This window comes from Helicoverpa zea, chromosome 2 (genome assembly GCF_022581195.2).
Source record: "Helicoverpa zea isolate HzStark_Cry1AcR chromosome 2, ilHelZeax1.1, whole genome shotgun sequence".
NCBI lineage: Eukaryota > Metazoa > Arthropoda > Insecta > Lepidoptera > Noctuidae > Helicoverpa > Helicoverpa zea.
In genome coordinates, this window is record NC_061453.1 from 3,782,074 (window position 1) to 3,799,940 (window position 17,867).

Genomic DNA, 17,867 nt, shown 5'->3' on the forward strand with positions numbered 1-17,867 from the left:
ACGCAGCCTTATTGGTGCTTGAATAAAAATGTTCCTTTCGTCTTGGGAAAATGAATTTTGTTTTGTATTTTATTTTGGAAGTAAGGTATTGAATGACGCTTAGAATTTGCTGTAACGCCCCATCTCCGCCCCATATTCATGGTAAACTTTGCTAGACAACATTGATGATGGTTAAGCAATAAAAATGTTGCTGGAAATTGATAGGTACTCCGACCTTTATTATCAACTCTACAACATGCAGTTGCTAGCATTGTGTTGATGTTTTGTTATATTTTTTTATATTTTTGAGGTTTTCGACTGACCTACGAACTCAATGTACGAACTCAGTCACCAGTTTGGGTAATTCAGGGCAACACCTAATCAAAAAGTCTATGAATGTCTATGAATTTTCCGAAGACCTCCGAAGATAAACGTCAAAATAACTGTCATCCAAAGTCAAAACAAGAAAAAAGAAAATAAACATGTGAACATCATGGCATTGTCGGCCACTTTCGTTGGGAGATAAATACTTAAGTCACAACATTTTGAAATCTCCAGTCCTAACCGTGAATCATGATAGTAGCTCTTCAGACTTTGGTTTTTTTCCGTGAATCGTTGCTGACTGCTTTAGACCGTATATTTCGGCCTTATTATAAGCACTTTACTTATGCCTTTACTGGAAGTGGGAATGGCGAGGAAGATGAGGATGGTGATGACCAGGTGTTTGCGGAGTTCGATGAGGAGAAGGGAGTTACATTTTTCCCGCCGATGTACGCACAGCGGTACGCCGCTGTAAGCGATTGTCTCATGGACGAACGGTGGTGTGGACGGCTTGAGAAGGTATCACCGGCTTTTCTTTTACTGCTGTCCTTTTAAAGGTCTATTTCGCTGTTCTGTTCGCAGTAAAATTAAGATTAAATTATAGGGAATACAGAGCACCTTTTATGCTTGAAGAAGTTTCCCAGTCATTCATGTTTTACTAGAACTGGGTACAGTTACTGCGTTTATACACTTGGGCAATGGGTTGTCTTAGGGCTTAAGTAAGATCTTATCTACCGACAATATAAATAGTTTTAGGGTTTTTTCCCAAAATCGTAACTTTGTGAAGGGACCTTATATAGCCTAGCATGTACTTCATATATTTTTTAATTTGCTGCTTTTGTTTATCTAAACTGGCAGTTATACAGGGCCATAAAAAAAATTTGTTTCCAGGTAGTGGACTTTGGGCACCATGACATGAGCTTCATCAAGTACCTGAAGGAGGTGCCTGGCATTCGCTGCATTCTTGGAGTAGATATTGAGACCATTCCCCTTAGATGCTCCTCCGATCTGCTCGGAAGTGATGAGTATTCTCCAAAGAGGGAAAGTCCATTACAAGTTACTGTAAGATATTTTTTATTAAAGATGACATTTTTTATTACAGACTGATTATTATTTGACTCAGAATTTAAAATGTCAATTCCAAAAAATAGAGTTCAATGTAATTAGGCCAGTCTCATGTCTCTTTGTAATACTATATTTTTTAATAATGTGAGAGTTTTATCTTATTTAAAGTAACAATATTGGTCACTTTCAGTATGTATATTGTTGAAATTATATTTCCAGTTGTTTTTTGACGTGACAACGTCTTATAAATCGATGGAGCCGGCTGCACGCACGAAAAAACATGACTCATGCGGCATTACCTCGCTCTGAGGCGTTCCGTTTAAGGCTTGAAGTGCAAGAGAGAGCACGCAACGAGTGACAAAGAGGCACGATCGGCCTCCGCTTTCGGCAGCGTTCGACATCTGATGATCAATTTCTTATGACGTTGTCACGTTCGACTATCGTCAGTAAACCGACTTTACAGACAACCGTTTTTTTGAGCAATTCATAGCTGCTTTATGTAAGTAGCTTTTTAATGAAATCTGAGTAAAAAAAAAATAAGTTTATTTCCAATTCCAGTTGTTCCAAGGAAACGCAGCTGACCCAGACTACAGGCTCATCGGCTGTGATGCAGTGATTGCCATCGAGATGATAGAACACATGCTTCCTCATGACCTCGATAGACTCGTCCACACTGTATTTGGCTTCATAAAACCCTGGATTGTTGTGTTCACTACACCCAATGCTGATTTCAATGTCCTGTTTAAAGCATTGGAGAAGAACGGACTAAGACGTTGGGACCATCTGTTTGAGTGGACTAGGGAACAGTTTCATGATTGGTAATATTTTTTTACTAGTTCTGAATAACAATATTATCTATCTTGTTTATGAGAATACATTCTATGATTGTCTTGAACTCAAAAGTCCTCTATGGTATGTGTCAACAGTTCCTTTGTAATATTGTTGACATAACACTAGCAGCATAGCAGAGTATTGTATTACAGGCAAAGTACACTTACCTAAAACTTTTTTACAAAGTCAAAACAATTTTTAGAAACAAAGTTGCATCTGCATATTGCACAGTTGATAATGGCATTTGACATGCTCTTACCAGTGCAACAATTACATAAATGTTGATCAACTGTTGCAACTCTGTAACTGTTTACCATGAACACAAGCCTTTATTTGTATCCACAGGTGCAGCAACATAGTAGTGAGGTATCCTAACTACACCGTGACATGTCAGGGTGTGGGTCCCGGCCCACCTGGGACCAAGCACTACGGCTGCTGCAGCCAGCTTTCGCTGTTCATATCCAAGAATTACCTGAAGCAGGCTGATTTACATCTTAACAGCTTGGCTTTGGTTACTAGTGAGTATATGAAATCAACTTATGATGAAGGTCAGATGTGCCTGATGCACCAATAGTCAAAATATTAAAATATATGGTATTGTCTACAAATGTTTAGATACTTTTTATCTGCGTGCGGTAAGTAAGCATAAGCTCCCTCAGGATGCGGATAAACCGTAAACGAAAGCTATATAAGTAATCACTACATAGTATAAAACAAACTCTTAAGTAGTGCGAAGCTGAAGCGGGTCGCTAGTAATTAATAATTTCAACAATATCATCATACCTATCAAGTTGATGAAAAAAAAAAATCCTTTTTGTTTACAGCTCCTACACCAAGTCCAAACAACTTCAGTGAAGTGTTTGGCAGCTGGGAAAGCTCGGAATCGACACGACATGATGTTGACTGTGGAACGGATCCAATGCCACCGAATGAGTAAGTGCTATTTTTCAATACACAGGCCTATTCCCAAGGTACAATTAGGTCATGAAGAACAAATTTCGATGCCATTCTCCTTTTATACATAAATTAGAAGTATTTTTCTAATGAATTCAAAATAAATACTTAGACATCAGGTAGACAGAGAGTAATTCCTTTCAAAAAGTTCCAGTGCCCAATCCCTGACCGAGATCATATACCCTGAAAAGCGATCCCACTTGACGTTAGTAATATCGTCTACTCTATCCAACTCTATGCCGTATTCCGAGCCTACATACTCTGTGGACTCCTACACTTCCCGTGATCAGACTCTGCAATGCAACCTCGATACAGAGATGGGGAAGAGTTTCATGATGTTCGATCATGAAAATTATTATGATGTGTTGGTGCCAAGAAGACGAGTCTGTCATAAGGTGTATGATATCGAAGACGTTTGTAGCAGGTTCTGACTGATTTTGTTCCAGTATTTTGTCATGGGTAGTGTAATTTGAGATGGAGTGTAGATTTTTTTTAACCGATTGTAGAGTCTATGTTGAGTTCATCTGTATATTGTGTGTTTTTTATCGCCAATACGATTATGTTCTCATCTGTTCATCATATACCTACATAAAATTAGAGCAGGTACGCAGTAAAATAGGTTTTCTCAGTGCACAGAATTCACGAACATCCTCAATAACTGTATTTCAGCCTTAGCAATAACTTTTGGTACACAACTCAAAAATCATAATTTTTCGAATGTCAAAACACGGCCAAAAGACGCTCGCCCTACACCGTTTTTGTTTGGAACAAGAAATGGTGAAACAAACTCCCCATCAAACCCAATTAACGCCAAACCTATGTTCCAGGTTAAACTGCTCAACGATGCATATCAAAAAATTCTCAAAGACCACACAAAATTTAATGGCCAAGAACAGGTTCGACTCTTTGGTCCACACCCGGGAAGTGGTGAATGAGATCCGTCACCTCACCAAGGCATTGAACTTCAGTAAGTTCAGCCAAGCGGAGGATGGGTCTAATCTATGGTGTAACATTAATTGGGGAGATAACGCGCCATATTGGAACGAGTATTACAAGACTGTAAGAGAGTATATCTATCCTTTTGAGGTAATTATACAAATCACTTTATAACTATGTTATAACAGTTATGAACAGTTTTATTTTTACAACGAGGAGGAAAGCTTTTTACGCCATCATTTTCTGGAAATTTTGAACTCGTAATTTACAATTTAAAATTGCAAGTTTCGCTTGACCTCTCTACACAGGAGAGATACAAATACGGGAATAAATAAGCTATGTCTTTTAATTTACACACTCCTTGTTAAATCTTTTGGACTCTCGTCGTACACCCGACGATGATATGATAGCGTAGAAGAAACTATTGAATAAATGAAATAATATAAATCGATAAAAACGTTTTAAAATGTTGCTGGCAAAAACATCGACAATAGAACCGCTAAACCTCTTTGCAGACAAAATCCGAAGAGGTCCGCATTCTTGACTTGATATCGGAGGAGATCAACCGTATGATCGACACGCAGTATGACGAGGAGTTCTCAGTAGACGTCAACCGGCTTGAGATACCGATGTCGCATCTCATGAACGTTGTGCAGCACATCACTGACGATGTCGATAAGGTTCGGTAAGTATCGATATAGTATTACTTGATTTACTTTTGTTCTAACGAATGTTAGAACTTGGAATTTTATTTACTGACTAGCGTTCGTACTGTTTTCGCAATAGTCAGTGTTTGCAACCGTATTCCGGACAACCGGCTTAACCCGCACTTCGGCCACCCAAAAATCACAGAAACCATTTTTAGGTATCAATATCTAAAAAAAAATTCTGTGATTATTGCAATTTTCGTTGACGACAAAGAGTTTGGCGAGAACTATATTATCCCCTTAGAACAAGATATGTGTTTCGTGGTGCCGGGAAGTATTTCTCATTTAAGGTGAAACAGCAGACAACAAACGTACTCCATTCCGCAAAATGCTCTCAGTCAACATTGAACCTTATACTTTAGAGATAAAGTTGAAAATCTATTAAACTAAACCTTATTTCCAGTGACCTCCTCGAGTGGAACGGCTACGAGATAGTGAATGACGTGGTGATACACTCCCGCCTCGTGGTCGACACTACCTCCGTCGTCACACACGACGAGGACTGGCAGGACAACGACACCGCCTTCTCTGATGTAAATGAACCTGATTGAACTCTGCATCTGCCATTTTAGTCTCATATTGTGTGTTGGCCTTTCATTGGTTCTACAGACTTACATTGTAGAACCATGAGACTGTTTGTCACTGCATAAGGGGCCGTTCAAACAGACCGGGTCGGAGAGCAACGGCGCGTATTTTTCTTTTCACACAGACCGGAGCCGATCGGCTGCGCGAGCATTAAAGAGCATGCAATCGGAGCCAAACGTCAAGAAAAAAGTACGCGATCGGAGCCGGTCGGCACCGCTCATTATTTCACACCGAGCGCCTTCGAGCATTCTTAATGACAAAAGCAATGCACATCCAAAAATATACTTTACTACAAATACTAAGTACTCGATTTTCAACGTGTTAAGAATTTGCTTTCTCTCCGAGCCGGTCTGTCTGAACGGACCCTAAGTATTGTTTTGATGTACTTTGATATATTCAATTTATACTGGAATTTTATTCCAATTCAGCCTTTGCTTTTCTCAATAATGTATGTGGAATGTGATTCCAATTCTTTTCTTCTTATAAACCCACCTTAAAAAAATGTTTTAAGTTGATGTCATTTATCGTTGTAAGTCTAATTAGTTTATCAAATTAATATATGATTAAGAGCTTATAATTTTTAAAATGTTGATTTTGCATTTACCTATTATTGATTAGTTTTAGTTTCGTTAATATCTCAATTCTTAAGAATACACTTAATGTTTAGTAGATAAGTCTGTTTAGATGTTACTTAATTACTTTAGGTTGTAAACATACCTACGTTATATATTAAACCAAGTATATTCATTCCAGCTTTTTATTAATCTCACATCCCAAAAAAATCGCTCGAATATTTGCGTTAGGGTCAACTTTCTGTTTATTATTTCGATGTCAAATCATTATCTTATTTTACACTGGTTCATTGCTTTGTATGTATAAGCTTGTATTTTCCATTTACAGTGGGATAACACAGAAGTTCATTCCACGTCAATGTCAGAAGGCAGCACAGTCGTACCGGATATTCCTGGTTTGAATTGTATTTTGTATTTCAATGTTAATTTCAGTTTTAGACAGTATTTCGTTATTCCAGAATCATTCGTAAGTATTTTATTGTTGATATCATTTAATAGTATTCTGTATTATACAAATTGAATCGAACATAAATATGAATCGGTTTTTCGAAATCCTACATTTGGCAAAAGGAATTTCATGTAGGTAACGTTAGAGTCGATTATCAAAATATTTTCACTTCACATAATATTCATTTTTGTTTACTAAAGTATGTGAGAAATTAAGTAATCTTAAACATTCAAAGTAATCTACTTACTACCGATTTTCGCCACTGAACCAAAGCGTCTTTGCAACCCAAAGGTCGTTGTCTACGCCGAGCTCTCGACCAAAAAGTTCGTCACTTGCGCACAATGATATCAGGCGATGAAGACATTACTACAGAGCTGGACAGAGTTGTGTGCCGGCTCATGAGATTGGCCTTACAGTCGAGTAGGGGGCGTCAGTCTGCCCCCCCTACTCGATGGATGCAGTGCAAACTGTTAGACTTACTTACCCTTACTGAGAAGGCCATTGGACGACGGAAGAAGAGTATTATTGAGAGCAACCCTGTGAAGGCTATTAAGTTTGGTATGTACCACAGATTTGGTGGTTAATCCTGCAGAGTACACAGAAGTGTATATTTTATGTATTGTGCTTTGTTTTCAGATAGCAAATCCCAAAGCATTCAGCTTGAACAAGACAGTAGAGTGTGAGTCTTGATTCTAACTAATTATTTGTGCAAAATTTTGTTATTTCATTATAAAATTGTTAGGTAACGGAGCTTTAGTAGGTATTACAATGTAGTATACAAGTGTATTTTTCTATTTCCAGAAACGAAATTGTTGGAAAATATCTTCATCTTATTCAGCCAATGGGTGAGTATAAGAATTTGTTATACCCATAAGCTCTTTGTGTTTTTATTGTATACGTAATTTGATATTTGAAGTAGTATTAAAATTATTGAGTGATGATTATTTTGCCAGAGAAAACGACGAACACTGAAGAGACTAACGGTCCACTGACAGATGTGGACATGGAAGATGAATTCTTGAGTACCACCAGTAACGAGTTTTTGAAAGGCACGTAAAATCAAACAAAATTTCGGCACTGAAAATGTTACTTGGTTATTCATTTTAGTAATATTTTCTAGATTACGAATTAGTGGAAAGAGTTTCACCGAGTTTAGTAATTCCCCAACCTGTACTGAGTACAGAGGATTTCCAAAATGCAGAACCGCCAGTAGACGAAAACCCATTGGAAAGAACAAAAGCATGGCTAAACGAGGAGGTTGAAGAGGTTCCATACTCCAAACACGAAGTGAATTACGAGCACATTAGTTCTGGAGACACGGACCATAGCGTTGCCAACGCAAGACACAAACACAAGAAATCTGGCAAGAAACACAAAAAGAACATAAACAAAGATAGCAAAGAATCAGATATATTCAAGAAAACTCTAAGCAAAACTTCGAATAAGCTTAAAATTAAAGGTGATGATAAAAAGAAGAAAAATTCTAACACTCGAGTAACGAAAAAACTGCCGAAGAAGAAACCTAGTTTTAACAGTCTGGCTAAAAATACTGGCATTAAATATTCATCAGCAGACTGCGATAACTATGTTGGTCCGAAAAGGAATAAGGAGCAAAACTCCTTCAATGTGACGGCATCTAAACCGGTAACCGTTGCGGACTTTAAAAGCTTTTAGTATGGACCTGAGCAGAGTTTTAGCTAGCTTTACACTTCCCTTTATACATCCCTTTTACCGTACGTAATAATGTTTTGTAATTTTAGATTCCCAAAAGTTTAATAGAACTCTGTCATCCGGAGTTAAAAGCGGAGAAATGTATCGAGCCGTCACAAGTAACTAGTCCTGAGTCAGACAATGTTATAGTATCTACCATACCTAGTTGCAATATATCCGCGACTGAGGAGAGTTTCCTTGTCGACATCGTCATGCAAGACTTTGAGGAAACTATAGCTCTGCGTAGAACTATAGGAACCGACGCAGAAGACACCCCAGAAAATATCATATATAGTAAACTTGATACTCTGAGTAACGAACTTGACGTAAACTTATTTACGAAACATCAAGTCAGCACGGAAAATGTGCAGTCGCAAACAATTTTTCTTAACGGTACCTACAATTTATCTATACTTATAATAAATCTGTAGAGAGGTCAATTCTGTACATTGAATATATTTCCAAAATAACTATTAGGGGGTGATTAGTGATCGATACTGATGCCAAAAATGCAATCAGTAAAATTTTTGTCTGTCTGTCTGTCTGTCTGTCTGTCTGTCTGTCTGTCTGTCTGTATGTTCGTTATGGAAACAAAAACTACTGGACGGATTTTAATGAAACTTGGCACAAATATTCTTCATACTCCTGGGCAGGTTATAGGATACTTTCCATCACGCTACGATCAATAGGAGCAGAGCAGTGAAGGTAAATGTTGGGAAAACAGGAGAAGTTACTCCATTTTTTAAGCTTCCGTCGCGTGTGCAGCCTTAATGGTTACAGCTACACAGAAACCATGTACGACGGAAATATTCTTCATAAAATTATGTAAAAAATATCCCATGGGAGCATATGTCTATCTTTTATGGTTGACTCACAATAACACGTAAAACTCTCGGTAACTTAGCAGCTCGGAGCTTTCTGATTATATTTGTCTACTATTTCGTTTATAACACTCTCACTCACACTAATTAAACATAGTTAACAGTATTATCTATTAACTAAAAAAAGAATGATTTAAATCGGTAAAGAAACACCAAAGTTATACATGAAAAACGGTAATAAGCCACCGCGCGTGAATACTGAATCACGCACGCTATAAGGATCATTTTTGTGCAACGGTCGCCGCGCTCGACGCGACTCGCGGCGCGGTGGCTGCGCGAGCTTCATACAATATTTGGCTGTTGGTGCGATTGATGCGAATAGACGTTCAGAGCGTTCAACCTTATTGCGCGATTTTTAGGTTTTAAATAATTTATTTTTAACTTTCTTTTGTTGTTATTTTATAAAATAGGTTGGTATCTATTAGTTATTTTTGTGTTTAAATATTCGTTCAAATTACAAATTATTAATAGTTTACATTTTATTACTTAAAGAAGCAGTAAGTACGCATAGATTTAGATAATTGGAGGGGCTGGTGTTTATTATTTCTTCCTCTCTTTGCACAAAGTCCGACTCTAACGCGAACGAAGTCGCTGGCAAAAGCTAGTATTAAATAACTTTGTACTTGCCTTTGTATTCCAGACAGTTCTAAACTATTACAAACTTTATTCTTTAGATATTAATGAACCCAGTACATCAAAAGGAATTCGTCACAACATGAGCACTGATGTACAATGCGGTCCCGATACTCTTGTTGCTTATCCAATGCTGTCTGCCTCTACATCTTTAGTTAAGATGCCTCAGGTATTTTCAACAGGCATTAAAATACATGATGTGGGCGCTGAAACAAAAGTACAAGGAACAGATTTTGGCACTTCCACACAAGATAACAATAACGTTATAACTTTAACACCCAGATTAAGATCTGTTGGGATCAAGATAAAAGATTCTGACGTCAATATTTGCAGTCAAACAGAATGTTCTACGATGACTGCTACAGAGCCCGCGCCCCTAGCGTCCCGTACTGCTACCCCAACACCAGAGAATAGTTGCAGCTCAGCTGTGAACAGTTTTGTGTCATCTCCTGAAACGAAACTATTAAAGCCGATATCGAGTACTTTGAAAATGGAAGATTCTGGGTCAGAATTGTACATGCCAAGTCTCGCCAGCTCGTCAAAAACGCTTTCACATTTCGTGACTACATCTAAAAACGATGTTTTATTGGAAACTTCTACCAGCAAGAAACTCGTGACTGATAAAATGAATACTGCTCCGAGTAAATCTGCTAAATGTGTTCGGCCCAAACTGTGCTGCGGAGGCGTTCATGTTCATAGTTTTAGAGATAAACAAGTATCAGAGGATATTGTCTATCAAGGAGAGTGGCAGCGACATAGGCCTAAGGCTTTTACACGAAAGAAGAGTTATAATTTTGCGTCGGTAAGGAAAGCCAATGAAGCAGCTATCAGAAAAGTTATAGTGAATTCAAAGGAGAAAAGAGTTTCATCCAAAGAAAAGATTTTCAAAAAAAGACAAGATAAACAAATTGACTCAGACTCTACAGAAACGCAAACTACTAAGCCTTATAAAGTAAAATTAGAGAAAAATGTGGAGCAAATGAAGAAACCACATTCTTATAATGCGATCAACATTGAAAACAATGCTATGCGTATACCTAGGCCAATTAAAACAGTCACTAAGGTAATTAACGACCACAATATTTATGTAAGCAGTGTTATAATTCCTGATCAACTGTTTTGAAATGTTACAGGTCTCATCAAAAATCGTAATGAGGTAATATGTCTCCTTATTCGTGTGTCTTTTAAAAGTAACAAATAATGCAAAAAAAATCTTTTTTTTTTAGTTCGAAAAATGTAAAATCAACGTATACGGTAAAAAAACCGGTAATAATACCTAATATTACAACAAAAAAGGATCACGATAAACCTCCTAAAGTAAAGAAAAGTTATATACCTCTTTATTTAAAGAAGAATTCACAGATAGAAAAAGACAAACTGAACAAAAGCTTAGATTCCGCTTCAGAAGCTGTTAAAGCTGGTATAAAAAATATTCCTAGTAAAATTGCTCCTCTAGTAAGATCCAAAACAGAAGAGATTAGAAAGGATTTACTAAAATTTAGCGATGAAGTGCGCGAGAATATAAGTTATGTGGTTTTTCGTAATGATTTAGAAAATAAGATCGGGACACCTAATGAAAATAAAATTGGAACTCCTAGTGAACAGCCCAGAGAAAACAGAGACCATACTAAAAGTACATCTAAGCCGATAGACATTCCTAGACGTTCACGTAGTCCTCAGTCTTTAAACAGTTCTACTTGCTCTTCTCCAAACAGTATTGCTACTGTCAGGGCAGCCTCCACACGATCTAAAAACCTGTCTAATAGGAGGCACTCTGCATCATCATCTTTTAAAAGCAATATGACTAATAGTGAGTCAGACAACCCCACACCTACCAAGACTAAGAAAATTATCAAAAGATGTAAAACTGTGAAAAAGTCTGAAAACAAAGATGTAGACAATAAAGAAAATATTCCAGAGACAACAAAAAACTTTATTAGTAGAGTTAAAGACAAATTATGTAAGTCACCGTTCTTAGGTAGGCACAAAAGTGCCTATATAGCAGAAATTAAAACTGAATGTTCGTCACCACAAAGCGCTTTCTCCCGAAAGTCACAAGTACCCAACAAATCTAATGTCAAGATTTCTGTCCGGAAAGACGGAGAGGAGAGGCGAAGAACAAGTAGTCCAACAGTCTCGAAGAAGAAGTCGTTGAAATCTAACACGTCTTTAGCTCATGAATATCTTAACCAAAGCTTAGCACAATCCTACGATAGTTTGGATTCTACTAATTTGGTTCTAGTACTGGAACCTCAGCAAAATAGTGAAGATCTTGTTGGAACACAACACGTCTCTCAAATATTATCCACTGAGTGCACTATGACAAGCGATAAAACTGTTAAGGCTGAGCGGGCAAAAAGTTCGAGTTTACACAGTCATGCTAGCAGTCTTATTAATTCCATGAGGCAGATACTAGAAGACACGGTAGATCTCGTTGTCAGTCCGCATGAAAGTGACACGCGACGTATAGATTCCAAAACAGTGATTTTAAGTAGAAATGATATTCATAGAGCTCATCTGGAGCAAATTGCAATACTAGAAGGTAAAGCAGCAGGGAAAACTGTCGAAACTTTGAACAGAAGTTTTCTGGAGAACGACATAGAAAATGCTTTGAATCGTACCTTCGATAATATCCTTGGCGACGAGTCCATGATCAGTTTAAAAGACACTAGGAGGACAGTTACAGATTTGGATTTACTTTCATTCAAGTCTGTCACATCCGTGTCAAAGTTTTCTGAATACTATTTGGCTGATAACGAATTCAATACCTCTCCATCAGTAGAGGAATTGCAACCGCAAAACTCTACTTCAGTACGGGATATTTTTGAACGGAAGGAACAGCATTTGACTCAGGTATGATGTGGCAATATTTCTTAGTTTTTAGTAGTATTGCAGTATATAAAATGCTGTGCTGATTCGCAGACTATTGCTGGTGCACTTGCTGTACAAGCGTTCAGTGGGTTTTCGCTTGACGTTGAGCCTGTGGCTGGCGATCAACCAGACCCAGTAGCTCTGATCGACTCTGAGACCGGTAGTCTTTGTCTGGATATAAATAGACAAGCCGTAAGTATTTTCAACGCACTCCGGCCTGCAAGTGAAATAAAAAGCCTGCCTGCATGCCTTTTTATTAAATATCCGTTTCAGACATCAGAAGAATTATTTATATCTGGTAGATCATCTGACAGTTATGAGTCCTGTCTCATAGATGATGATGCCGTTGTACCTAATTGGTTATTTCAACTTATCAGTCAGCAACAGTCGGTATGTATTCTTATCAAATAAGTTATAGTTCGGCCATTCAGAGAATGCGTTCCTGACACGTCGCGATTGAACTGACGACGTAACTACATTCATTGATTATTGATATAATAATGTTGTTTTAATGCTCCTCAATTGTTAAAACGGTAAACAACCAGCAAAAATATTTTTATCGTAACTGCAACGCCATTGCAAAGTTACGTCGTCAGTTCAATCGCGACGTGTCAGGAACGCATTCTCTGAATGGCCGAACTATAAAGCTATTTTTACCTCCATCTGTCCCTTTAAAATTTCATGCTGAATGGAGCGCCTAGAACGTCCTCGTTTTTTTTTAGGTACTCCATTAAGCATAGCGAAATCTATAGCGTCTTGGCGACATCAGTCTCGGTCCTATCATATTTTGATACTTTGTATTATTAATGCACTTGGCGGTGCCACGAGTGCACTGTACACTACATTTTTTAGCTTTAATTAGGTGGAGGAAGATTCGCCGATCCTTGGGCCTGGAGCCGCGCCGCCCGATGAACCGATATATGATGCGAATGGAAACATCATAGAGCCGTCCATTATTGGTGTCGGCGCCGGCGCAGGAGACGGCCGGGGCATACACAGTGACCACTCTCAGGATAGTTCGGGAAGAGGCACATCGCTAAGTTCCAGTGACACGTCATCGGGACCGCAGAGTGAGGTCAGCGTAAGTAACACGTTTCCTGTATTTTATAACGGCCTAGATTAGCTGTGTAGTAACCTACCTTTTATATTATTAGTGTCCAATTTCGTTTCTCAATTTAAATTCATCAATTATTATTATATTCACTTTTCTCATTTAATTTAATATTATATTATATCAAGTCGACATACAAAATTTCAGCCGGACAGACCTATTTAATTTGATATTTGTGAAGAATACTCATTAGGAGCTAGCGAGGGCGCTAATGTGCTCGCGACGAGCGACCGTTTAAACCACTACTATTGGGGCTACCGCGGGACAAGGCCTGTCGGCTTTCGTTCGCTGCGCTAGTGCCTATGTTCTGTGCCTATATCTCTGTGTTGCATTTCTCCTTCTGACTTTCTTCTTGCTTGTGTATGTACAAAATATATATGGCTGAGTGCAATTAACTTTATTGTTCGTACCGTGTGCTCCCTGGACTATTGACAGTTAGACTAGCTAGAATTTAAGAAATTGTTGAGTGGGAAAGAAATCACTGCGAGTAGATTTATATAATTTATAAAAAAATAAAATTCATTTGTCAAACAAGAATCTATTCATCGTTATGGAAGCTATGATGCCAAACACCCGTGTTTGTATACGACAAATACAACCCGTAATTTTCGTAGGAGGATAAAAATCGGATACGCAACTAGTGTTAAGATTTTCAAGTAAGTATAATATGTTCTTCTTTTTTATTTCTGTGGACAGGCTATATTGATCGACCCTTCGGCGTTCACGGCCCAGTTCGAATTGCTTGGGGACCCTATGGCCAGTTCTGCGATAGTACAAGATGAAGCTCACCACTCGGCTCACTCGCATACCCATTACAGAATTGATGGTAAAGTTATTTTTGACTTTATTCGATATTCGCATTATAATAACTGTAGAATAAGGGTCCCACTACCGTTTGATAGATTACCAAATGCGCGATAAATATACTATACGGAATCCAAAAAACGAACACTACAGGCCTGCCCCTAAGACGACCCACTGACCCCCAAATGCAAGTAACAATAAAATCTGCGATATTTTGAAAAAAGTTTTTAACGTTCAATGGTCATTATAAAAACACCATAAATACTGATTTTAATTTGAGGAGAGCAGCACATTTACTTACACATTAAAAATACTAAATTGATGTATTTAACTTCGCTCAAATCACATGATTGCCGATGTATCTACTATGTTTATATTCAAGATGTATCTACATATTTACACTGTTTGGTAGCGTAGTATTTTTGTTCTTCATTATGGCAAAGTTTAAAACAAATATATTGCGTTTTATTTTGTTCCAATGTCGTCGGAATAATAAAAAGATGGTTGATTCTAAATTTGACATCTCTTTCAGAAGACACCGGGACGTTAATCCCCACACGCGAAGTCCGGACAAGAACAAGGAACGGCGCTAGTGATGTAGACGCAGATGTGAGCTCCATCGATACGGACGTCCCGGACTCCTCTGATAACTGAACTCCTTACACTGTATGACATCGCTACGTAGAACAACCCTAGTTCAGATGGTAAGAGATTATCTGGATCGGGTTTTGGGCAAGATGGTTTGGACTGGGTCAGAGAAAGTTAGCCTTATTTATTGGAAGTTCGAAGCCTGTTAGAAAGTCACCTCAACAAAATTCTCTTTTTTATTGAATTTATTCTATGACCATGTTTCGAATCATTTTGCACAGTTAGCACGTGCGAATTCTGGTACAGTGTGTAGGGAAATGACTTGAAAGTTAGTGGTACTGGTTCATTTTGAGGCAACGGCCGAAATTTTACGTCATCACGGAAATTATAGTTGAAATTGCCGCCTCGGCGCGTTGTAGATATTGGTGCTCTAATAAATTATTTGTAAACTCTGTATGTGTTTATATTTATTAGTTTTTTTTTTTATAACTAAGTTGTGTGAGAACAAAAATGTATGATAAAAAATTCTTATTGATCTGTGCAGTAGTTGCAAATATTATAAATTTCAAGATTTTTGAGTACAGTGTAATGAAATCATATCAAATCACAACAATTTATTGTAAAAAGTCCGGCCTATGCATTTAACAACTGTTGGACAGGTTTCGATGGGGCTTTCATTGATAGCTTGTTATGAGAAGTTAATTGAAGAATATAATACTCAAAAAATTTATTACTGCATACTAAGGAACGACAGCAAAGTCGTGGTGGCCTAGTGGGCAAAGAACCAACCTCTCGAGTAAAAGGGCGCGGGTTCGATTCCAGGTCAGGCAAGTACCAATGCAACTTTTCTAAGTTTGTATGTACTTTCTAAATATACCTTAGACACCAATGACTGTGTTTCGGATGGCACGTTAAACTGTAGGTCCCGGCTGTCATTGAACATCCTTGGCAGTCGTTACGGGTAGTCAGAAGCCAGTAAGTCTGACACCAGTCTAGCCAGGGGTATCGGGTTGCCCGGGTAACTGGGTTGAGGAGGTCAGATAGGCAGTCGCTTCTTGTAAAGCACTGGTACTCAGCTGAATCCGGTTAGACTGGAAGCCGCCCCAACATAGTTTGGGAAAAGGCTCGGAGGATGATGAAGGAACGACAGCAAATGTGCTAACAGCGCGCGAATGCGTTCACGTAGTCGCTACGCGCTATGAACGTAGCATCAGTGCTACTGCGTAGTCAGTGCTACGGCGTAGCAAAGGCATGTTTAGAAAAGTTATATTACAACTTGCACAATAAAAGTTATTTTTTTTATCAATAATTTGGCAGTTTATCATGGAATTTGGAAGTGTAACTCAATTATATTTTCTGAAATTATGAAGGATGGTTAAGTTAGACTTTAGAAAAGTATTTCAGAGGCAAATAAATTCTAAAGTCCCACTAGTAAAACACACATAATCGAGGAAATGTCTTTTTTGCATTTATTCATATTGTACAATCTTATAATATGATTCATTCTGCAAAATTTTACAGGCGAGCAAGAATTCATATATAAAACAGTAGCTCTTTCATATTGTACATAACCATTTTACCAGTATAGTGAAAACATGCGTATAGTTTTTTAGTTTTAGGATAATAAATTACTTAAATACTAATTTAAGTTTGGTTCTTTATTAATACAATATCATTAGGATTGCACTATCCTGTAAAGTTATTGGAACGTACCAAAAACATTCTATGGTGCTTCTCTCGACGCCGATGAACTTTCTATGCTAAATATACAATTATAATTATAACTTTTAATATAAAACATGATGTTCGTGAAGCGATTACACAGATACAAGGCAGGCATGACATCTTGGCTCAGACTTTCTCATCTCACTTCAGTAGTTGAATTATTCGATAAATATAGGCAACGCGCACACGAGCTTATCAAGTAATAATATTCCGTCCAGGCTCAACACGTAATATTGCAAATGACGGCTCGTCTGTCACGGCCTACGCGAGGAAGTGAGCTAAGAGAGTGTTTATATTATATAGTTACAATTTATTTATTAACAATTTTATTACACTTTGTTTATTATAGCTGCTGCTGTCATGTTAGTTCGTAAATTATTTGTCTCTATTCGTTATGCTAATTAGTTTGAACGTAAACCGCAGTGTTTGTCATTGAACTAGTCGTGAACACGGAACAATGGAACCCATTAGAACAATCGAAATGCCACTTATTTGTAGTAGTTTAGTAAGTATTACATCGAATATTCTCATTATTACTTTAAGGCAGTGAAACACCCAACTTAAATTCAAGGACAGTTGGGGACGAGATTACCTAGCTAACATTAACTAGTAACATATCACTAGACATTTTCACAGGCGACCTCTACACAACGGTCGCGTTATATTTTACAATATTTACACATCTTATACATGTATGTTAGTGTAACATCGTCGTAGAAATACGAGGGAGTCACAAACACCAAAGCGGGACGCACTCGGTACTAAATACCACTCAGTCATCGAAAGTCCATCGGCTTATTGTAGATATCATCCTAACACCCCGATTACAAATGACAAAACGAAAATACCCATACGTCTATACAATAACAATATAAATATTTCTCATGAGTCAATCTTGTCAAATAATAAAACTACATAGAAGAAATCTAACACTCTGAAATCGAGGGCAACAAGTTTATATTTTGTGAGACACGCATTCTTCGCGAACACTTTTAAAAAACAATTTTTATTTATTTATTTGTTTTATTACAACTAGATTAGCATTGTAATTATAACATTAATAATATCAATTGTTCAAACGATCGATTCACATATATATGTGTAGTTTTAAACGGAATTATGAAAACAGGCGTATTTATTAACAAA

General features: G+C 37.6%; 1 protein-coding gene across 1 annotated transcript; it reads left to right on the forward strand.

The window, feature by feature from the left end:
• Positions 1-380: 380 nt before the first annotated feature.
• LOC124643290 lies at positions 381-15,386 on the forward strand. Its single transcript, XM_047182213.1, has 24 exons — positions 381-819; positions 1,192-1,362; positions 1,924-2,183; positions 2,542-2,714; positions 3,021-3,129; positions 3,299-3,574; positions 3,978-4,236; positions 4,602-4,771; positions 5,197-5,326; positions 6,279-6,345; positions 6,690-6,956; positions 7,035-7,077; positions 7,200-7,243; positions 7,352-7,447; positions 7,519-8,042; positions 8,159-8,501; positions 9,664-10,685; positions 10,756-10,778; positions 10,849-12,475; positions 12,545-12,685; positions 12,767-12,883; positions 13,356-13,574; positions 14,301-14,430; positions 14,941-15,386. Exons 1-24 carry the CDS (start codon positions 553-555, stop codon positions 15,060-15,062), a joined length of 6,600 nt encoding a protein of 2,199 aa, XP_047038169.1. The 5' UTR covers positions 381-552; the 3' UTR covers positions 15,063-15,386.
• The last annotated feature ends 2,481 nt before the right edge of the window (positions 15,387-17,867 follow it).

Coding starts and splice junctions, on each gene's coding strand:
- LOC124643290 (XM_047182213.1), top strand. CDS start 553: ATGATAGTAGCTCTTCAGACTTTGGTTTTTTTCCGTGAATCGTTGCTG. Junction 4,772..5,196: donor GACGATGTCGATAAGGTTCG/GTAAGTATCGAT, acceptor CCTTATTTCCAG/TGACCTCCTCGAGTGGAACG. Junction 12,686..12,766: donor TGGATATAAATAGACAAGCC/GTAAGTATTTTC, acceptor TATCCGTTTCAG/ACATCAGAAGAATTATTTAT.